The sequence below is a fragment of the Diprion similis genome, chromosome 3 (genome assembly GCF_021155765.1).
Source record: "Diprion similis isolate iyDipSimi1 chromosome 3, iyDipSimi1.1, whole genome shotgun sequence".
Taxonomy (NCBI): domain Eukaryota; kingdom Metazoa; phylum Arthropoda; class Insecta; order Hymenoptera; family Diprionidae; genus Diprion; species Diprion similis.
Window position 1 is genome coordinate 12,149,710 of NC_060107.1, and position 21,436 is coordinate 12,171,145.

The 21,436-nt window shown below is 38.9% G+C and overlaps 3 protein-coding genes across 3 annotated transcripts; 1 reads left to right on the forward strand and 2 right to left on the reverse strand.

Moving 5' to 3' along the window:
* Positions 1 to 2,342: 2,342 nt before the first annotated feature.
* On the reverse strand, positions 2,343 to 12,165 carry LOC124404677. The gene is made up of 24 exons (XM_046879010.1): positions 11,806 to 12,165; positions 10,732 to 10,899; positions 10,400 to 10,506; positions 10,237 to 10,327; positions 9,985 to 10,170; positions 9,845 to 9,914; positions 9,503 to 9,629; positions 9,264 to 9,428; positions 9,107 to 9,175; positions 8,858 to 9,020; positions 7,586 to 7,765; positions 7,371 to 7,526; positions 5,294 to 5,425; positions 4,969 to 5,139; positions 4,768 to 4,874; positions 4,589 to 4,679; positions 4,318 to 4,503; positions 4,183 to 4,252; positions 3,963 to 4,089; positions 3,646 to 3,810; positions 3,425 to 3,493; positions 3,182 to 3,344; positions 2,571 to 2,750; positions 2,343 to 2,500 (listed from the first exon to the last, which is right to left on the reverse strand). Exons 1-24 carry the CDS (start codon positions 11,894 to 11,896, stop codon positions 2,343 to 2,345), a joined length of 3,192 nt encoding a protein of 1,063 aa, XP_046734966.1. The 5' UTR covers positions 11,897 to 12,165.
* Positions 12,166 to 12,824: 659 nt separating this feature from the next.
* LOC124404805 (sodium- and chloride-dependent GABA transporter 1-like) lies at positions 12,825 to 19,868 on the forward strand. Its single transcript, XM_046879203.1, has 14 exons — positions 12,825 to 13,080; positions 14,062 to 14,342; positions 15,539 to 15,758; positions 15,848 to 15,949; positions 16,016 to 16,184; positions 16,345 to 16,477; positions 16,869 to 17,003; positions 17,247 to 17,350; positions 17,502 to 17,626; positions 17,734 to 17,846; positions 17,946 to 18,077; positions 18,159 to 18,362; positions 18,424 to 18,591; positions 19,171 to 19,868. Exons 2-14 carry the CDS (start codon positions 14,103 to 14,105, stop codon positions 19,267 to 19,269), a joined length of 1,944 nt encoding a protein of 647 aa, XP_046735159.1. The 5' UTR covers positions 12,825 to 13,080; positions 14,062 to 14,102; the 3' UTR covers positions 19,270 to 19,868.
* Positions 19,288 to 21,436, reverse strand: LOC124404812 (male-enhanced antigen 1). Its single transcript, XM_046879215.1, has 4 exons — positions 21,346 to 21,436; positions 20,577 to 20,798; positions 20,254 to 20,328; positions 19,288 to 20,087 (listed from the first exon to the last, which is right to left on the reverse strand). Exons 2-4 carry the CDS (start codon positions 20,754 to 20,756, stop codon positions 19,869 to 19,871), a joined length of 474 nt encoding a protein of 157 aa, XP_046735171.1. The 5' UTR covers positions 20,757 to 20,798; positions 21,346 to 21,436; the 3' UTR covers positions 19,288 to 19,868.

The following is a 21,436-nucleotide window of genomic DNA, read 5'->3' on the forward strand; positions in this document are numbered from 1 at the left end:
CCCCATCTCTAGTCTTTCCTTTGTACGAATCTTCGTACCCTAATCCTTTGTGACCGAATACAAAAAGTTATTTAATATTTCAAATAAGAAATGGAAATTGCTAGTTTTTCCTGCCCTCCTTTGTCCCACTCTCTTCCTGTCTTTCTCAATATCTCAGCCTCTTTGTTTGAAGATAAGCTGTTCAAAAAACCATTTTTTGACAGTTGACGACATACACGTTCTTATACAATAAATTTTTTCTCAAGATTCCTATGAGATTCTTTCGAACGATATAGTTGTGCAATTAATGATTATAAACAAAACGTAATAATATTGAGATTGAGTCGGAGTGGGGGAAGTGCGCGAGCGAGAAACTAGGGTGGCATTCTTGTTGAGAGGTTGTACTGTAAATTGACAAAAATAGGTAGGATAACAATTTTTTCTCACCAGTCCTAATACTGACGTGAAGTTAATTCAAAAACTTTGACGAGCCTAATCACTGACGCGTTCGACTCTGATCCGTGACTACTGCCAGGCTTATTAATGACAAGTGAATATTATCGCGGTTTTTTATATGTGATCTTTGATCACTAAATGACCCATCTTGATCCGTATTCTCAAATTGAATTATTGGCCACAATTAATGGGCTGCTGTAATAAAATTTAGGCTCATCAATCAAATGTGTAAATCCTTCCAGTTGATTGAACTGTTGAAGAAACTCTGTTGAAAAACGTTCAGGAAAAGACGATGATATTGAACCGTCAAGAAGACAGAGACAGACTCAACTCATCCTGAAAACCAAAGTATATCGAGTGATCGTATCAATTTTTAATCCCTTAAGTTTCTAAATGAATATTGATCTATCATAACAATGGAGGTATAATTATATGCGTATGTAACAAAACGATGCATTCAATCTCCTAAAGGAACACTTGATATTTACGTGTACAATGATCGAATCGGTGATGCACGCATCTTACCCTCTCCTTGTCAGAGTGTATGAAGAAAACCCAGTTTATGCAATATTGAGTATCAGCAATGATCTCACGTTTTATGATACAGCACGAGGTTAGCCAAAACTCTATGTGTATCCAAGTTTTGTGACCCCTCCTGAATCCACGGATCTATAGCGCTATTTCGGTTCGATTACTCCTTGATAAATGCTCGATCAATTCATCAGTGTCAAGTGTGCAATTCGCTTTATGCTGTAACAGTCTATTCATGTTCTGTGGCACAAGGTCAATTATTTGTTATTCCAACGAATGTCTTCCAATCTGTTGCACACACGCAGAAATTAATGACCATGATATCGGATTGAAATGCAATTGCAAGTTAAAAAGTTGGAGAAAGTTTGAACGTTCATCCGTTTACGGTAGTAAAATGATTACAACGTTCCTGTACTTTTACCGGCTCATAATTCATAGCGATGACCTTAGATCGTCTGACCCTAATAGGTATCGGCGTTTTAAGTAGATGAAAATCGATTGGATCGACCATCGATAAACTTTGACGAGCATAATCACTGATGCTTTCAACTCTCATCCACGATTACTGCCAGAGTTATTAATAACCAGTGAATGTTATTATGTTTTTCTATGCGCGAACTTTGATCACTGAATGATCCATCTTGATCCACTACTACACACTTATTATCCTTGAATTGAATTATTCGCCGCAATTGATGGGCTGCTGTAATTGAATTTAGACGTATCAATCAAACCTGTAAATATTTCCAACAGTTTAAGGAATTCGATGGAACAAAGTTCAGCACAAGACGAGGATATTAAATCATCAAAAAGAAGCAAACAGACTAACCTGATCCTAAAATCCAGGTGTATATCGATTGAACATATAAATTTTTATTCAACAAATTTAGGAATAAATAAATTTTATTATCATAGTCATAAAAATATAATCACATACATAGTTAACAAAATTTGCTGTAATAATAGACCCACAATACCATATTTCCTATCTTGAGCGAACAGAAAACATATTTCAAGGCCTTTCTTTTGTTAGTATGACAATTTGGCTTTCTCTAGTAAAAAATCGTTTTCAATGCTCTTGTAAAATTTCCGATGCAAATTTTAACCGCAATTACAGTTTTACTAAACCGTAAATCAACATCACATTGGACTCCCAAAAGCCATTGAAACTATATCAAGCTGATGTTTCCTTCCTCCCAACTTCCTGAAATATTAACCGTGATAGCATTTGAAATTCAGGTTTATTGCAATTAGTGAAAGAGATCTTGATTACGATAAAAAGCGTTCAGAAATCCAGGAAAACATATTCAAAGATTACCTTTAATATTTGACGGACTCCCAAGAATGAGAGAAACCAGCGGCTGAGTATTTCAAAATCATATTCTCGTGATTGACACTTTATACCCGTCTCTAGACCTCACAGATACGCCAACTTTGAGTCGCAGTGTTTCCAAAGTTTGACTGCAGCTGAATCTGTACTTCTGGACGAGTCGAGCAACCAACGTTTTCACCAAAACCGTGGCGTACTGTCGCCCTAGAAGTGAAAACCATGGATTATTTTTTGCACACGCTATAAACTGCAGGTAAGAGCGCCTAAGACTAACCAACGCAACCCCTAATTCCACTGCTGAATGGAACAAAAGCGTAAGGATGTCTGTCGGCCGAGTTTTCAGGAGTAAATCTTTCTGGAATAAATTTTTCAGGATCCGTCCAGTACTGAGGATCTCGATGCGTCTCATAGACCAGAAGAACGACTGTGCAACCCTTCGGGGCAGTGCATGTTTCTGAAATCAAAAATGTTCAGAAATCCAATCATGAAGCTCAAGTACTTGTATTTAAAAGGGTGGTATAAGTCAGTCTGTATCGATGAATTTTCGGCTTTCAATCGGAATGTTACAGACGTGTGACAATGATATTACTAAATTAGGTTATTGGACTTTGTATTATTAAGCTGTGTTTTCAACATTTCCCCATGTGTCTGGAATATTCCCAATATTGCAATGTTATATTGCTGTAATATTTCAACAATATTGCCTGCTGTCTAAGGAGTATGAGGGGAAAGTAAGTATAAATGTTATTATTTAAAATGATTAATTTACTTTGCTCTTGGTATTCCATTATGAACTTCCAATGATAGTTGAAGTAGCTGGATTTTGTGCCTTCTTAGTGTGCGGCTATAAAGCTCTAACGAACTTTAATCCCATTTCGTACTCACCGAATTTCAAGTCCTCTGTCAACTCTCGCAACGTCAACGGGCCAACGGGAAACAGACGGATGGTTTCCTTCATTACCATTTCCAAATACTTTAACCTTGAGATTTTTTCCATTGTAATATCATCGTCCCCAACAATTCCATGCGCTTCATCTCTCACTTTATCCTAAGAATAAAAAATCCAAATAGTTTCTCAGCTCTCCAATCTATATTTTAAGCACAGTCACAAAGCCTGCGGACACATACCTGAACATCTGGGTGCATTCCAAGCATCATGAATAGAAACGAAGTTGTTAGAGCCGTTGGATCTTGGGCCTGAAATCGTTTTCATTCTATCCATATTGTACTTATTTTCAATTAGAAGGACGAAATTCTACTAGCAAGTTATTTAATTTTGGACTGGTTGTAATCGATTATGATTTCTTTTATGATTTACTTGTCTGACGTCAAGTGACGAATCCACTCACCGGAATCCAGATATTAGTTATCGCGTCTCTCAACTGAATGTCATCCATGCCCTCCATTTCCTCGTTGTAAGCTATAAACCGATTCAAAACTGCGTTTCGCTGTGTATCTGGATAATTGGAATCTGTTATCAGCTCCTTGTATTCTTTCTTCTTCTGAGACACGAGCTAAAATTTTTTTCAAATCAGATCACGTACTGCAATCGAGATGAACGGGTGATGCAAGAAATGTTATTCAACATTCTTCGACGATTCCTCGAATTGAAACTTCTAACATAGGAGTGACCGCGAAGCCAACATGACAATGTTCAAATACTCACAGAGTCCGTGAATTTATGCAACACATCCATCGAGTTGAAAAATTGGTGACCAGCGGTTGTGTGGGAGTAAATCCAATCCGGATATAACCAAAGTTTCGTCGCTCTCTCATGTGAAAGACCAATGGCCCTAGCAAAGAAAATGCGAATAACAGGGTTAGAATTACTATGGTGCACCATAGTGGTGCATGGTTCTGAATAAAAGTTAATTGAATCAACGCACCTTGTGGAATGGCCTATCAGACCCTTGTAGCCATTCTTTTGAGCAGTTCCAGGGGTTCCCATTATGGTTTCTGCAACGAAGAAACAAACTTCAATTTCGAAGCCAAAAGCAAACTCCAGGTGCTGATAGATTTACCCAAAACCATATCCAGCGTGCAATCGTCCATGAAATGCATCACGTCGAATTCGCCTTGGTCCACTTGACGCTCCAGGCACTCGACGCATCGTCGGCTGTGGCGATCGAAGCACTCGATGTAAGAGTTCAACGGCTTCCCAGTCACCATCGGCAGTAACACTTTGCGGTGTACTCTGTGGATGGAACCTGGTGAACGGAAAATAGTCAGGATAGAAATTGACCGACAAGTAAATAGCACAGGCATGCTACATATGGAATCGGTTAGACCCACCTGATTCAGTGACTAATCCACGGCCCAAATAAGACTCCAGAAATCGGTATTCGTATGGTTTGTGCGATGCAACGTTGCTGTTGAAGACCACCTGGAATAAACCACATAGAAATCGAAGAATAAACCACACAGTGAATAAAACTGTTTACCAGTTACCAGTTTGCCCATTGCCTACTCACTTCGAAATCCCGAGGATTTTTTATGACCACAAGAAGCTTTGGGCCCAACCAAGCTCGGAACGGATCGTTGTAAGGTTTGGAAATCTCGCTTATCCGGTCCAACAATTCTAAACAATGTAAACAGACTTGACACTGTTGCTGGTTCTGATTAGTCAACAGGAATCTTCATGATCGTATTCAAATTCACGTCAGTGTGATTACCGTCATTGTCGCCAGCGAAGAAGAGTGCGTTTCCTATCAAGGGAAGAGCTGGAGGTCCAGGCATCTGCGAAACACTTTTGTAAAATTTCCACTCCTTGTAACACCATTCTCGTATCCCACCTGCGAGCAGCCACACGACGATCACAGCGCCAACAGCAATTGCGAAAGTGCCTAAAAGCAAAAGAATGGGGTGTGCAATGTTCTTCTAACTAAAAGAAATGCATCTGCAAACGACCATTCAACCCAAACGATCGGTTAGGACGAAGTGAAAATTGAGTATTTAGTCATTTCTACAGGCCGTAAAGTGAAAGTTGTGAGAACTCACCCCACTGTCCAAAGAGTGAATCAACCAATTCAATCTTGAACCACATCGTTAAAAAGGCTTGGATACGAGTTGTGATCAAGTACCAAAAACAAGATCCGTGTAATCTCAGTCGGTAAAGCAAACCCAAAATCGCTGCACGAACGTTGGCGCAAAACTGATGAAACGATACTTGGTAGGAGTGCCTCATGTGCCTGTATTTATCGATACTTAGCTACCCCTTCTCCCATCACGTAAGCCTCCAGAATTGCTTCCAAAACTAGAAGATTCCATCCTACCGATTCCATGACACACAGAAATTGATCGGGGCATAGGTTGATTCAACATGTACTTCAAATCATTTAAGCATCGCCAACATAAAAAGCTTCACTGAAGTACAACATGCCGATGTTTGCTGTCACACGTTGAAGTCCATTTGTTCCCAAGGGAATTTATATGGCGGTTTCAGTAAAACAGCCTATTTTAAATTACATGAAGACAGTCAATTGACTGCACAGCTGCATTCGAGAATGTTTCCGTGACCCCTCAACGGTCATCAGTATAAAACATGAAGTCACCGAATATTCTCGACACGACTTAGAATCAACGTTAAACACGATGCTGACCTGTTACGCAATTCGTAATGAATGTCGGTTATGATTAATGTGTTCCACGGTAAAAAAATGTTCATTATTTACGGACACGGGTTTGACTAAGTGTTGGTAATGTCGGCTCAGTCGGCTGTGATAGTTCAGACAGGTTTCCGAAACTTGAAGGACGAAAGCCCGACGCTTGTCATCTCTTTGTCCGAAGCAAAGCATCTCCCCCATGCAATGACATATTGATTGATTGATCAATATAACCTCAAGTAACTATTATACAATATCAACTTTCATTTTTTGTATGGAATACATTTATAAAACTTATAACACAAGGCACTATTTACATAAGAGGCATTCCACGCGAAATGGAACAGATTTTAGTCGATGGTCAGCGAATTTGACATACGGCCAGAATCTCCTTCCTTACTATCTTGTGAAGAATCTTCCATAGTTTTAAGTCACAAATAATTCTTCACTCCCTGCAAATCGCGATTGAAGGAATTGCTCTTAGGGTTTAGTTGATTCAGTTGAAATTTTTACTGAAAATAGTTCAAGTTGTGACAAAATTGGGGTACAATTTTCGGCTGGAGCTCTTTTTCTGACCGCTGGTAATAAATTATTAAAAAAGTGATTCTAGAAATTCTGTATCATAATGGCTGTTTTTCAACTATTTCTTATAGGCATTTGGCATCCCTATTTCTGGCCAATAAAACCTTGGCAAGGAAAAACTTTACTGTTCCCAGAATTTATTTTTCTACAATTTATTACCAATGAACAACTTCAACATTCGGTAAAATTTTCAAGCGAATCGAATAGGTCCTAAGTACAACTCCTTCAATCGCAATTTGCGAGTAGTCAAGAATTGTTTAGGACCCAAAACTATGGAATACTCGTTACGCTATAAGAAGGAACGAGACTCTGGCCGTACGTCAAAGTCAATGACCGTCGGCCAAAACCCGTCACGTTTCGCGTTGAATACTCGATAGGCTGAATTTAGAGAAAACTCTCGAACATTTAGATGTACAACTATTCAATTAAAACGCTAATACAAGGTTATAGGTTACGAATTTGAATTTCAAAGTCCTTAATTTTAATTCTCATTCGTTTATTAATCACAGATATAATTTTGCATACATAACAATTCAGCGACGTACTCTAATTTTGACACATTTGAAAACGAAATTTTTTATGCAAAATTTTATGGCACAAGCACGACGAACTGTAGCTATATTCACATTTATCTTTTCATCCATTAATAATTCACATATAATATATCAAAAATATGACAGTTCACATTCGCTTGCATTCGTTTCCATATCAAATACGCATACACGATTATAATTATGAATAATAACGATTTTTTTAACGAAATGGAACATTTTTCTTAACGCTTAGGACCATGCAGCGCTGTGCTCATCATTAAGCACATTTCCAAAGAGTCTCAAATCTGTAAGCGATTCGTATATCTCTGGAAAACGTCTCGAAGAATCATCGACATTACAACTGAGTGATTGATATTTTATAGCCATCAACGGACCGGATGGAGATGTCAGTCTTCAACCTGAGCTCGTGCAAAGATTTTTCACAATTCAATCGGAATCTCCTGACAACATTGGCCACAATTGTCTTCAAACACATCATGGCGTACTTCTGGCCTGAAAAAAATGTCAACCATCAGTTACCTTAATTTAATCGCGTGTGATGATTGCCTTACCAATACATCCTCTCAGACCACCGCTAAACGGTACATAAGCACAGGAATGCCTTCCCGCTGAGTTTTCCGGTGCAAATCTGTCTGGATCAAATTCATCCGGATTCGTCCAGTGGTTCGGATCACGATGCGTTATGTACGGCACCATGACGACTGAACATCCTTCCGGCAATGTCATTGTCTCTAGAAAAAATAGACTTTCGAACTCTAAAAGCATGAGAGGTAAAACCCTCTTTGGAAAATGAACTCATGAGTCTGCGTTAGGGTGCCCCTTATTTAGAGCGTTGACGATTTTTTCCGGCTCACCCTCCAAATCGATTTTAAATAATTCGAAAACAATGGCCTAATTTTTCCGGATTTTTACGTTAACTCTAACCCATAACTCCAATAGGATGGATTTCCTCATTCAAGGTGCTCATGAAGACGCGTTGTACACCTCGAAAACGCGGGGATGCAAAACTCCTATACCACTCAAGCGATCAGAGTGAAACTTGGGCAGTTAATGACTTATTTTGGCAGAAAGTGGAGCGACTCTTTATTTTTTTCAAAATTTGGACTAAAATTTTACAGTTTGGTTACCACACACAGAAATCGGCCAAATTTTCACAGTTAGACTGAATGGATCGAAATCTCCCGTACGATGCCACTCGGCGGTGATGAAACACACATTTTGAGCCCAGTTCCATGAGATTTGATGGTGAAATGACGAAATGGTAGCTGATCTAGTTTTCGGTTACGAACAACACCAAAATCTCATTTTGGCGACATTTGTTACCGACCTTTCGTGCATGCCAGTAATTTTTACCGACATTACACGCATGCATTACCGGCATGCGCGAAATGTCGGTAACAAATGTCGTCAAAATGAGATTTTGGTGTCGTTCGTAATCGAAAACCAGATCAGCTGCCATTTCGTCATTTCACCATCAAATCTCATGGAACTAGGCTCAAAATGTGTGTTTCATCACCGCCGAGTGGCATCATACGGGAGATTTCGATCCATTCAGTGCAACTGTGAAAAATTGGCCAATTTCTGTGGGTGGTTACCAATCTGTAAAATTTTTTTCCAAATTTTGAAAAAAATTAAAAAGACGCTCCACGTTTTGCAAAATAAGGCACTAACTGCCCAAGTTTCACTCTGATCGCTTGAGCGGTATAGGAGTTTTGCATCCCCGCATTTTCGAGGTGTACAACGCGTCTTTCTAAGCACCTTAAGATACACGTGCCACACTCCAATAACTCGACATTCCTTGAAGAAGATTGCAAGCAACTCACGAAGATCCACGTCACCCTTCAGTTCACGTGCCATGAACGGCGCTATAGGGAACAAGCGAAGTGTCTCCTTGACGACCATCTCGACATACTTCAAGTCATGGAGGTTTTCCGCCGTCACACTGTCCTCTCCCAGGACCTCATGCAACTCTGCTCGCACCTTTTCCTACATAAAAATATACGAAGATAAACAAGTGGAAAATGTAATTCAGTGTAACTGGCTTATATATTTTACGGTCGTATATTAGGCACCTGAACACTCTGATGCATCCCCAACATCAGGAATACGAAAGAACTGATAACAGCCGTTGTGTCTTGTGCCTGAAATAAGTATTTTACAGTCGGTTAGTCCATGTTCAACGTAATTTCACATCAACTCCTCGTCAAAAGTGCCTAAACATTAAATTACGGCGGTATAAAGTGTGAATATCTCATCTCTGAGCTTCCGATCATCCATGAAGTTGGTTTTCTCCACGTGGGCAATGAGCTGTTCGAGGACCATCAGGCGGGGTCGACTCGCTAAAACAGAGCCTCTTTTCAAGGCGTGGTATTCCTTCTGCTTCCGAACAATGAGCTAAAAATTGTGACGTTCGTTTGTCAACTTGGGGAGACACAAGAAATCTCAAGTAATTTCATTTGGCGACTCACACTTTCTGTGAAACTATGAACTATGTGAGTTGCTGTAACAGTTTGCTCGCTGTCGTCAGTCCAACCGTAGATCCAATCTGGATGCAACCACAGCTTTATCATCCGTGGATATACTAACTCGTACAACCTGGTGAAAAATCGTCTATAAAATAGTTCATTATGCCACTGGCCATCATACAGCCCCAAGTTAACAATGAAGTTTAACTTTCGCTCATGAAGAGCAAACCATTATATCCGATCGACTAGATAATCGTCCAACTTATGAAAAACTGGTCGCTGTCATAGCCAAGCAACAACAATTTTTATTTTTCTATCATATTCAAAGAATAAAAAGTCAAATACTTTTTAGACGCCTCGACCAACTGTTGGTATCCTTCCTGTTGCGCCGTTCCAGAAGTTCCCATGATGGTATCTGCGCATTGAAGGTAACTTTGTAAGAATGAAAGAATGGGCGAGACATATTCTTGTGCTCTACAACTCACCTAGTATAATGTCGACTGTGCAGTGTTCCATGAAAGGATAAATGTCGAACTCTCCAGTGTCAACAAGCTCCTCCAGACGATTGACACAGTATTCACTGTGATGGACAAAGTATTCCACATACTGGTCCAACGTCTTTGCATTCAACATCGGCATGATTACTTTACGATGTGCCCTCTGCGATGGTCCTTCAAAGACTTGACGATTAGCAAATGAAGGTGATTGAAGTTAGCAGTGCTAATTGAGAGTGTTACCTGAACCTGATATAAGGCCGCGCCCAATAAAAGGCTGAAGAAAATGGTAAATTGGTCCTTTATACGCTGCTTTAGAACTACCAAGTATCACCTGAAATTAGATATCGGTGTTATTGTGTTGCATTTCTTAATACCAAACTCATAAAGAGCCAAGATCACTTACTTCTATGTCAGAGGGCTTTGTCAGAACGACCAAGAGTTTCGGTCCAAGCCAGAATCGAAACGGCGAATCGTAGTGTTTGCACGTGTCGACCAACCGATCCAGTATTTCTGAAAATGCGAAAAATCTAATCAAATGCATTTTTTAATCAAAATATTCCACGCAAATTGCTATGCTAGTAAGAAAGAGAAGGAGCTCCAGACCGTTGATCAATCAAACATTATCAAAAGACCTTGACATAGAATGACTCACTGTGGTGGCATTCTTCACGGAAGGCCTTCCCAAGGCACGCATGCAGACTTCTTAATTATACAACACTTTTTGTCAAGTCTTACCATCGGGACTGCACGCAAATTGAAGCGCGTTTCCAATAAGCGGTAGAGCTGGTGGTCCGGGTAATTTCAAACCCAATTTCAGCAGTTTCAGTTGCTTTTGAGACCAGTCTCGCACTTTTTTTGACATCCATATTCCACACAAGATCACGATAGCCGCCATCAAGAAACCTACTTGACAAAAAGTAGAAAAATAATTCCTATTATCAATGAAAGGGTTTTCATTTTCTCGAAGCTGCGTCACGCTCTTCAAGCAAAACACGTCCGAGATTTATTTCGTCACGTAAATACAATTAATTTACCACACAATCGACGGTGATGCAAGCCTTCAGTACGGATAACATGTTTCGCTGCAGTATTACTCACGTAAGGTTTCATTCCCTCTGAATGAATTCACTTGTTTTTACTTCTTTTAATCCTTTATTTGATTCTCCAAAATCAGTGTGGTCTCGAACTTCAGTTATCAAAATTAGGATACTTTTTTAGAATCAAAAATGTTCAAACAAGTCGTAAAAATACAAACTTTTGCACTGTATTTCAGCAGTATATAAATCAATTCAGTTTACTGGAAATACCATCAAGTATGATCAAAATCTTTTCTCGTCGAAATTCTCTTTTATTCATAAAATGCTTCCTTTATTTTTCAGAAAATTTTTTCTTATCGCATTATTTTATTCGTTTCATAGCAATTTGTATGAAAATTTTCTATGTATTTCGTATAAATATATATGTCAGACGTCAACGTATGTTTAGGCATACGTTCAAAGAAAACAGGAAATGGCATGTGAAGTCACGTAAATTTCGGATTTTAGCATCCATCCGTTTTCAAAATCATAGCTATAGTTTGACAGGTCAGACAAACAGACTAGCCGGTATTTTTCTAAAAATCTGTTTTTCGGAGACTAGATATCGGGAAACATGAAGATTCGTTGAAATCAGAAAAAGTAATTTTTGACCGAAACCAACACTTTTCTTGTATCACCATAGATGATGAAAAGTAGAAACGACAACATGTGATCGATACCGTAGGTAGCCCATTTTGTGAATGATGCAAAATAAATTCTACAAATTACTGACCAGTATCAGGATATTTCCAAAAAATTGTGAAATCTCTGGCTTTGATACTGCATGATGCATCTGCAGAATATCCTTCATTTCCAACCGTCATATTGACCTAAGCAGCACAAAATGTAGAATTCCGAATGGACTAGGTTCAGCTAATAACACCAATTGGATTCACACACAGTCCACTTCTTGCACAGTGAACATCGAGGAACAAACTGAGCTGTGCTTGGCCCCGGTTATATATTATAAGTCTTCAGAATAATCGTAAATTAAATTGTTCAGTCAGGCAGGTACGTGTCTTGTATATTCTCAAGTACATAATATTGGCCGTGAGCAGAGAGTGGAATAGTGCAATCAATAGCACGGTATACCAACAGCCATGAAAGTAGAAGACCTTCGTCAAGACGCGACGAGGATGTGACAGACGTTTCAATAGTCAAAAGTAGATGATCATTATATTTGCATTTTGAGTAACTGTAAAAACTGGCCCATCCTTGGCCATCATTTTGTCCAACCGTCAATCTAGTCGTACGTCGAATCACCCAAGCACAACAATTTTTTCTTTATCAATCACGCGAACGTTCACCCCACTGTCACATAGCGTAGTCGCAAGGTTAAACTGTATTCGGTAATCATTGTAAATTAAATTATATTAATTTGAATGTATTTCACGTACACCATAGTCATGTTGAGCCGGTAATCAAGCCTTGGATTCATCACTGTCATCTACGCTGTGCATGAAATATCATCATCTATCTTTGGAATTGCCAAAATGACCAGCGATCTTGCAGGAAGATAAAGAAACGATAAGCATGATGTTTGAGTTCATGGTTGGATTCTTGTGACTCTGTTTTTGACCTTGGCGATTTGCCTACTAATCTTGTTTACGCCTTTGCAACTTTTTTGCGTTATTTTCGATGCGACAGAAGGTCTGGCAAGGAGCACATGCAACCAGCAACGGTACCAGTTGTGATAACGTCGTATCGCTCATTGCATATTTCTGGCCCCCGGCGTCAGTTGTGTGGACCTAAATATAGAGTGACACTGAAGGATTAATCTGCTGAATAAATGAATGGTACTTTGATGGCGTGAGGGGCCCACCGCATCCTGGGGTAATCCAGGGAGTCAGAGGGACTCGCCATTCTAGGGCAGTCAAGCTCACTAAGCGAGCCGAATTATCTGCTCACCTCGCCGCTAGCTGGTGTGTCTATAAATCTGGCGTTAGGTGCTACGGATTTCTCAAATTTTCCAAGTTTCACACACACTTTCGTTCCGAAGACCGTTAAGGTACGTCCAAAACACCTATTTGAAGTATGTAATTATTTGACATATTCTGAACCCGTTAAGGACAATGGAAAAAGAATAGATCCAGCGAAGCTGCAATTTTAGTAATCAAAGCTTGTGCGCGTTGTAAAGAACAACTATAGAATTCAAAATTGCCAAATGTAATGTGCAGAATTAATGACACGTTTTATGTTTGTGAATAACTGTCTCTGGATCGGGCGGTGGTATTGTAACACAATTGGCACAATACAATGAACAGTGAAATAGCTGCACAATTGCGAAAGTTGCTACGTGTTAATGGCACAAAAATATTCAGCTTGCAATTGTAAGAACAGCCGAAGTAACCGGTAACTGAAGTTTATTGTGTACCGAAAAAATTCTTGTGCCAATTTTCAAGTAGATCAAAATAACGAAAAGAACCAAAGAATTTTTTGCCGAGGATGTAAAATAGATTCTTACACGAATATACAAAACTAAAAGAATACTGAATCCATCGCGTGTTTCGAGTGAATTAGAGCAAGGTTAATAGCCAGAAAGAGATTTTTTAAAGAGGCGAAGGTACGCAAACACCGCGTTGCAATGTTCCCCGGAAGAGGCTCGTTGTTCGTTCGTTTATCCGTCCATCACAATTTATGCAGACCCTATTCTCAATCCAGACACTCCCAGCCAGTACGCAGCATCCAAAACCCAGATCGAAAGCTAAAACAATTTTCAAAATTTGTCACCCAACCCTCTAACTGTGCACAATTATTTGAACTCTGCTTCTGGCATTAAAAGTTTACACACGATTACTTCCGATAAGAATTAACATGTGAAATGCTTGTGCTTCTAAAAATTGTGCCTACTGTAAATATTGCTTGACATAAATAACTAGTTCGTTACAACATTGGAATTCTGTCACGAAATCCATGCTTGCAAAATGACTTGAAAATTCACAGAAGTAACGATTATGCCTGTAAAAGTTCGCACACCAACATTTTTCAGCACAATGGCGTGAGTATAAACTATCTGTAAACACAACAGTCATGCCGTCGTTAAGTGACTCTGGGGGTCGAAACCGGGTGGATAGAGCTACGAGTCCACTTCCTCGAAGACCAGCTGTGGATCCAGTTCAGGAGTTGAAGGCACTTTTCGCCGAGCCATCATTGAGGCTATCCAACAGCGGGAAGGACCATGATTCTCGCACAGACGGTATTCAGTGTCTCGAGACGATCGAGGTATCAGCAGATGAGGATCTTCCAGAAAGAGGTAGCTGGAATAGCAAGGTACAAAATTCCGCTGTCTAGTTAACCGATTAATAATCGTTTATTCATATGAATGGAAGATTAGCGCAAAAAAAAAATTATGTCCACGTAGCACGCAATATTTCAGAAAACTCGTTACGGTTTTAGATAGTTATTGTAGCTGCAAGGTTGCAAAAATATTACAAAGTACAATTGCTGTATTATACTTTATGGCCAACTAGCAGCCCGTTATGGCTTTGCCCATGAATATTTCCAAATGCTTCTTGTGGCAAAACTGTTAGACATAAACATGCTGATGTTCCAGCGGATTTTTTTTGCTTGTAGAGCTCATCGAGGCTTCGAAAAGAATCTTAAACATTTCTTTCCTCTATCTGTAAAAGTTTAGTCTCCATTCGCATAAGTTTGTGACCCCGTTTCGACTTGGCTCTTACAAATATCGCTGTATCTTCAAAGCTATTGCAAGCATGTGTGTATTTCAAAACTTTAGAAGACACGTGACTGCAGCTAACTTTCTGTAACATTTCTAAGTTTAGAAAGTTATTTTACTCTAATATACCTGAAATATTTCGAACTTAACAAAGTTACTTATTGCTGCCATATTTCTGAAATATCCTGAACTTCGCGAAGTTCTTGTTTTACTGCAATGTTCAGAGCATATTTCGAACCTGACGAAGTTACTTTTTGTTGCAATATTTCTGAAATATTCTAATTCTCGCAAAGTTATTATTTTGCTGCAATGTTCACAGAATATTTCAAGCGTTGGAAAGTTGCGATACTGCAATGTTGGAATATTTCCAACTTTGCAAAGTAACGCTGTTGCTACGTGTATTTAAAATAAGTTAAACTTTGCAAAGTTACAATGCCACATTGTGCCTGTCTGTAATATTGGGTGCTACGTGAGCTTGACTATCAAACCATAGAGAGCATTTATAGGCGGGAATTAAGCAGTTGATCATACTAATAAGGTGGCTGGACACACGGGAGATTAAGTGATTCGTTGGACGTGTCATTCTCGAAGGCGCCATCAACACACGACGCGATAACGTAGTAAACTCGATTGCACGTGATTGGCCAACTTACAACTCGCCGGATTGTACTCACGAGACGACGATCATCCAATTACTTTTCGCATAAATGATCATCTTCCTCTGCGAAGAAATTACGTATAAATATAGACCCTAATTCAAGTAATAACAATTTCACCGTTTGGCTTACAGATAGAGTTCATCCTGTCAGTCGTAGGCTTAGCCATTGGCCTCGGTAATCTATGGCGTTTTCCATACTTGTGCTACAAGAATGGGGGCGGCGCTTTCATGGTCCCCTATTTCATCGCCTTGGCTCTTGCTGGTGTGCCCATGTTCTTCATGGAACTGTCACTCGGTCAGATGATGACTGTAGGCGGTCTCGGAGTTTTCCAAATTGCTCCGATATTCAAAGGTCTACGGACTTTTTTTCGAGCTAGTCAAACCGTTATGAATTTTTATTTCTAAACTGTGCTGAATATTCAAACAACGATTGGCTTTCAGGAATTGGTTACGCTGCCTGCGTTCTCTCCTGCTGGACAAATGTCTATTACATAGTAATCCTCGCCTGGGCCTTATTTTACCTACTTGCATCTCTGCGGTCTGGTGGGTTACTATGATTTTTATCATGCTCTGAGTTCGATAATTAATTTTTTTTCGTGATTTCGACAGACGTCCCTTGGAGATCCTGCGATAACTCCTGGAATACTGGGTACTGCATAAAGCCCATAGATCGTTTGGATGCTGACTGCTGGTCCAGCGGCCAAGAGACGATATGCAACACCCCAATAGGCAACGTGACAGCAACCTTGCTCAAGGATCCGGTAAAAGAATTTTGGGAGTAAGTTTTTGTCTTTTTGTTAGCATCTTTGTCGTATCCATCATATTCAGAATCTGATGACTGTTTTGAGAATCATGCGTATAGTTCAAAATATCCAGAAATAATTTATGAGTACGAGTTAGTAATCGGACCTTCGATAACCGTATTGTCCTTTTCAAAGGCGGCGAGCACTACAAATTTCAGAAGGTATTGATCACGTCGGCGGAGTTAGGTGGGAATTAGCAGGAACGTTGGCTGTCGTATGGATCATGTGCTATTTTTGCATTTGGAAGGGCGTCAAGTGGACGGGAAAAGTAATATTAACCTTTTTTATATCATGCAGTTAACGTCCACTATCTTACGATGGTCCTTACACAGCATGCAATATTACAGAAGTATTTCTATACATTTTCACATCTGAATTGCAATTCCAACGTCGCAGGAATAACCCAGCAACAGTTTTTTAATTTCTATATGCCGCCAAAAAAGTTACGGTATAAGAAATTACAGAAACATTGCTCTATGTGTTCGAAATCCTCAATTCAATTGAAAAGTTTTAATATTTCCGAAATATTTTAAACTTTGCGGAATATGTCGCAGTTGCAATGTTACTTTTTTACTGCTTGCTGTCTAGGTCAGATATTCAATTCACAAATATCCACCGTAAAACTTGAACTTCCGCATTCTTTTCGTTTTGTTCTCCAGGTTGTCTATTTCACTTCACTTTTCCCTTATGCCCTGCTGGCCGTTTTACTGGTGAGAGGTCTGACTTTGCCGGGGGCCATGGAAGGTCTCAGGTACTACGCCACACCGAATCTGTCAAAACTTGGCGAGCCTGAGGTGAATACTAATCCTAGGAGCCGCATGATCTAAATCGAGAATAACGCTCTGACGTTAATTACACGCAATTATCCAGGTAGTTTAACAGGGTCTTCCCGGTGTAGTTACTTTCTATGTTAAATACAATTCCCAAGAACGTACGCCTCTGATCGACGTATTTTGAATTGTGAACTTTGATCCTTTCCACTGATTGTTAATCTGAATACCTCTACAAACATATTTCAATCCTTGCCCATTGTTCAGGTCTGGATCGATGCTGTTACACAAATTTTCTACTCCTACGCCTTGGGTGTCGGTGCACTGATTGCTCTTGGCAGTTACAACAAGTTCAACAACAACGTCTACAAGTAAGTCAGAATTAGGAATCACTCTTATTAACCAATAGGAACGCTTATAAAAACCGATCAATCAACAATATCCCATCAATTATCCTCCTTGGAACAATAAAAAAAAAAAAAAAAAAAGAAAATGATCGAACTCTTCACTCATCTTCAACAGGGATGCGTTACTAGTGTGCACAATAAATTCCGGCACTAGTATGCTGAGTGGAGTTGTGATATTCTCAGTGGTTGGCTTCATGGCCCACGAACAACAAAAGCCTGTTGCAGACGTTGCAGCATCAGGTATAACGATTTCGAAACATACTAACTTCAAATCAAACTCGCACAAAAACGTCTGATCTTGTTAAATAATTGTAATTCAAGCAACTTAACAACGACTTTTGGAACAGGTCCTGGCCTCGCGTTTTTGGTGTATCCTTCAGCAGTGCTACAATTACCTGGGACGCCGATATGGTCCTGCCTGTTCTTCTTTATGCTGATTCTCATCGGTTTGGATAGTCAGGTACGTAAATGTGAATTATGTAGATTTATCCATGATTCAAGATAAGCTAGGCTTTCTGTTATAGAGAAAAGATGACTTGATAACTCATCTCTTTTACAGTTTTGCACGGTTGAAGGGTTCATTACCGCCGCAGTTGACGAATGGCCTCGACTGCTGAGAAAGAGAAAAGAAATGTTCATAGCACTTGTGTGTTTCCTCTCTTACCTCATCGGTCTCTCTTGTGTTACTGAAGTTAGTGTAACTAAACTTCTTGATTATAATAACTCATCTTCATCGATTTGGTATAACGATAAGGACGCGATTTAATTCCAGGGTGGAATGTACGTATTTCAATTGCTGGATTCGTACGCGGTGAGTGGATTCTGTTTGCTATTTCTGATGTTCTTCGAATGTATTGCGGTCTCATGGGCCTTCGGTGTGAACCGTTTTTACGACGGGATTCGGGATATGATTGGATACTACCCTTGCTTTTGGTGGAAGATATGCTGGACAGTCACGACACCAGCCATCTGCATTGTGAGTGGAGACCTTTGCTTCTTTCAAGAACACATTTTCACGGCAAATTCGCCTTTTTCAGGGTGTTTTCACTTTCAACGTGATCAAATTCGTCCCGGTCAAATACCTCACCTACGAATATCCGTGGTGGAGTCATTTGTTGGGCTGGTTAAGCGGCCTATCCTCCATGCTCTGCATACCTGGTTACATGATTTACATCTGGTGTGTAACTCCGGGAACCAGGAGAGAGGTAAATAGAAATGTGAATTAGCCACACTGTTTGAAACAAAAGTCAGGACAAGAAGTAAATCAGTTCAAAAAATGTTCCGCAGCATAATTTGTTCCAATGACGGTAAGCATGACTGAACCCTGCTGAAAATGTTCATGTGATAAATCATTAACTATATAATTTTTGATGTAATTTATCTGGTGATTCGCGTTTCTGTAATTCATTAGTGATTTTCTATGTATTTTTCTCGAATTTACAAGCTAAATCACGTTACGAACGACACGTTGATTTCGGTCCTAAACATTAGAATCTGACGAATGTAATTAGTTTGAACTATCTGATTACATGATCTTTTATCAAATCGTTTGTAGCTTGTGGTATCCGTATTTGTTCTGAATCAGTTCAGTAAATATAGTATAGATATTATTTCATTCCTGCTGATCATCATTGGCTCAAATAACATTATTGGAAATTTTTTTAAAGTTTTTATTTCTCTCCTGTCGACTTTTGATTCAGACGATGCAGCCCATTTGTGATAACATATTTGTAACTAGGAGGAGATAACGTGTAACCACGTTAATATGTTTAATTGATTTTCAGAAATTCCGAAAACTAGTGAGAATCGACGATGACATTGCTACGCTTCGAAAAAAATTAAATCCGACAAAATTTGTTACAGTGAACAAGAGTCAGTTTTAGTATTACAGATTTTTTTTAATTCTAAAATAATGGACTGTGTAGAATAAATGACGTGTTATGCAGCAGGGATTCAGCTCAATTTATTCGCTAATATTAGTATTTGTATCCACGCATATGATGTATATAGAAAGCAAAGGCAAAGGCCAGAAAGGAGAGCTCTGCATTTTTCTTGGAAACCAATTGAATAAAATTATATGACCAAGGTACTGTCAAGGATCCAAAAAATTTCCTTTTCTATGTTTTTATTATTCAGGAATGAAAATACTATGTGTGTATAAAATAATTCAATTATACAATATGTATGATAATATTTAAGAATACATATTACTATATATTATACAGTATAACGTGCACGCGACTGAAATATGTATTCTTTTTTTCCAGTCTTCACCAACAAGGTGAATTAGTTATAGTATAATCAGATGTAAAAAAGAAAATGATGATATACTCATTCCTCCGTTTGCAAATCAACCATTTTCATTGGATTATTATTAAATACATTGTTTTACATATAATATAAATATACAAATCTGAATTGTTGATAAATCGCTAATGAAGCACCATTTAAACATAACAACAAAGTACGTGGAAAAGCTGAATCAATTATTATCTTTATTTTGCATTTCTTTGATTTTGTCAATCAATATTTGTTTCCACTGTTCCTCCGACACACTGTTTGCCCATTCTGGAATTGCAGTTGTAGGTAGCATGAAGGACGCCATTGCAGTTTTGACTTGATCAATTTTATCTTCGTCTAAGTCTATGTCACACTGATTGGACCGAGAAGACCAGACTTCTAAGGTCTCTGGTTCGCACGCCTATAAATTATCATTCGTTATTATGTCAAGTAAACATGTTTTTTTCTTTGATGTTATTGAGTATGTTATTGATCGAAAAATCAAGAACGCAGTGGGGCAAGATTATCCAAAAGTTATGAAGAACATTAGGTTCACTGCATCCCACATCATGTTACTAAACTTTTACCTCTAGTTCGTTTCTTGCCGGTACAGATGAAGAAATGTGGTTGGTGTCCAGTGAAGTTGATAACCACTCCTCATCCTGCATGAGAGAATACATGAACGAAATTTTATTGTTATTAACATTATAGGAAAATTCATTTTCTAGTGTAACTTTTCAGTAATTATTTGTGACTCTCCGAATTTCAAACGCTTAATTGAATTCAAACTATTTCCAGTTTCTAAGTACGATTACATACTCCCAAAATGAAAATTCATGACCAATTTGATGAACAGATCGACTGTAATACTTGAAAGCGCAAAAAGCACGAATGAAAGAAAATGAGAGACCTCATCGTCGTCCAGCATCGGATCACTGTCAAGAGGTACTTGAGAAAGAGGCATGTAACCGCCTAGATCAGGATCTTCGTCTTCGCTGTCAGACTCTATGGCAGCTGCTGCTCCAATGTTAAGATCTGGAGCATTGAGGTTCTCCTCTACCGGCTCCTGAGTTGGTTCAGGAGACATCATTTAACTCTCGCACGTTCGAGTATCCCAACGAATGAATTAGGACTATAAAATGTAGGATGTAAGTTATAATGTGTCGTAATTTAGAACTCTGAGAGGCATGAATAAACTTCTAAGCTCGTTATGAATACCTGCGAATCAAAACAGCTTGAATATTAGATACTTCCGTGTTTAATTTTTGCTTTTCTAATTTTCAGGCATTTAGTTACAATCTGAATCTTTCGTAGTGCTTTTCTCTGGAGTGAAAATGTAGGAAGAAGAAGATTTCGAATTTAATTTCCTCGTAAGCTTAGCGAATGGTTTCAAAGTGAAGAAAATAACGAAGCAATGACGAGTCACGATGTTATGTGAATTTCGAATGCTTTCAAGAATGCTGTGTGCTGTTTATAACACGTACAACCCTTCTCGAATTCATGTTTTGCAATTATTCACATACATTGTATGTACATATTTACAACTAAGTTTCTAACCTAATTGACGAACAACATTATTGCATTGTTGAATTTGATCGTCTAATTACTAACATTGAATAAAGTAGACAAAAAAAAGAATGATATTTCAAGGTGTTGAAAATAACTTAAGAATAACTTACGCTGTATTAATCACTGGATATAACGGCGCTGTCAAATTGTTTTTGACGTTTGACAGCTCAAGCGATACGCATTGACGTTCTGGCGTTTTTA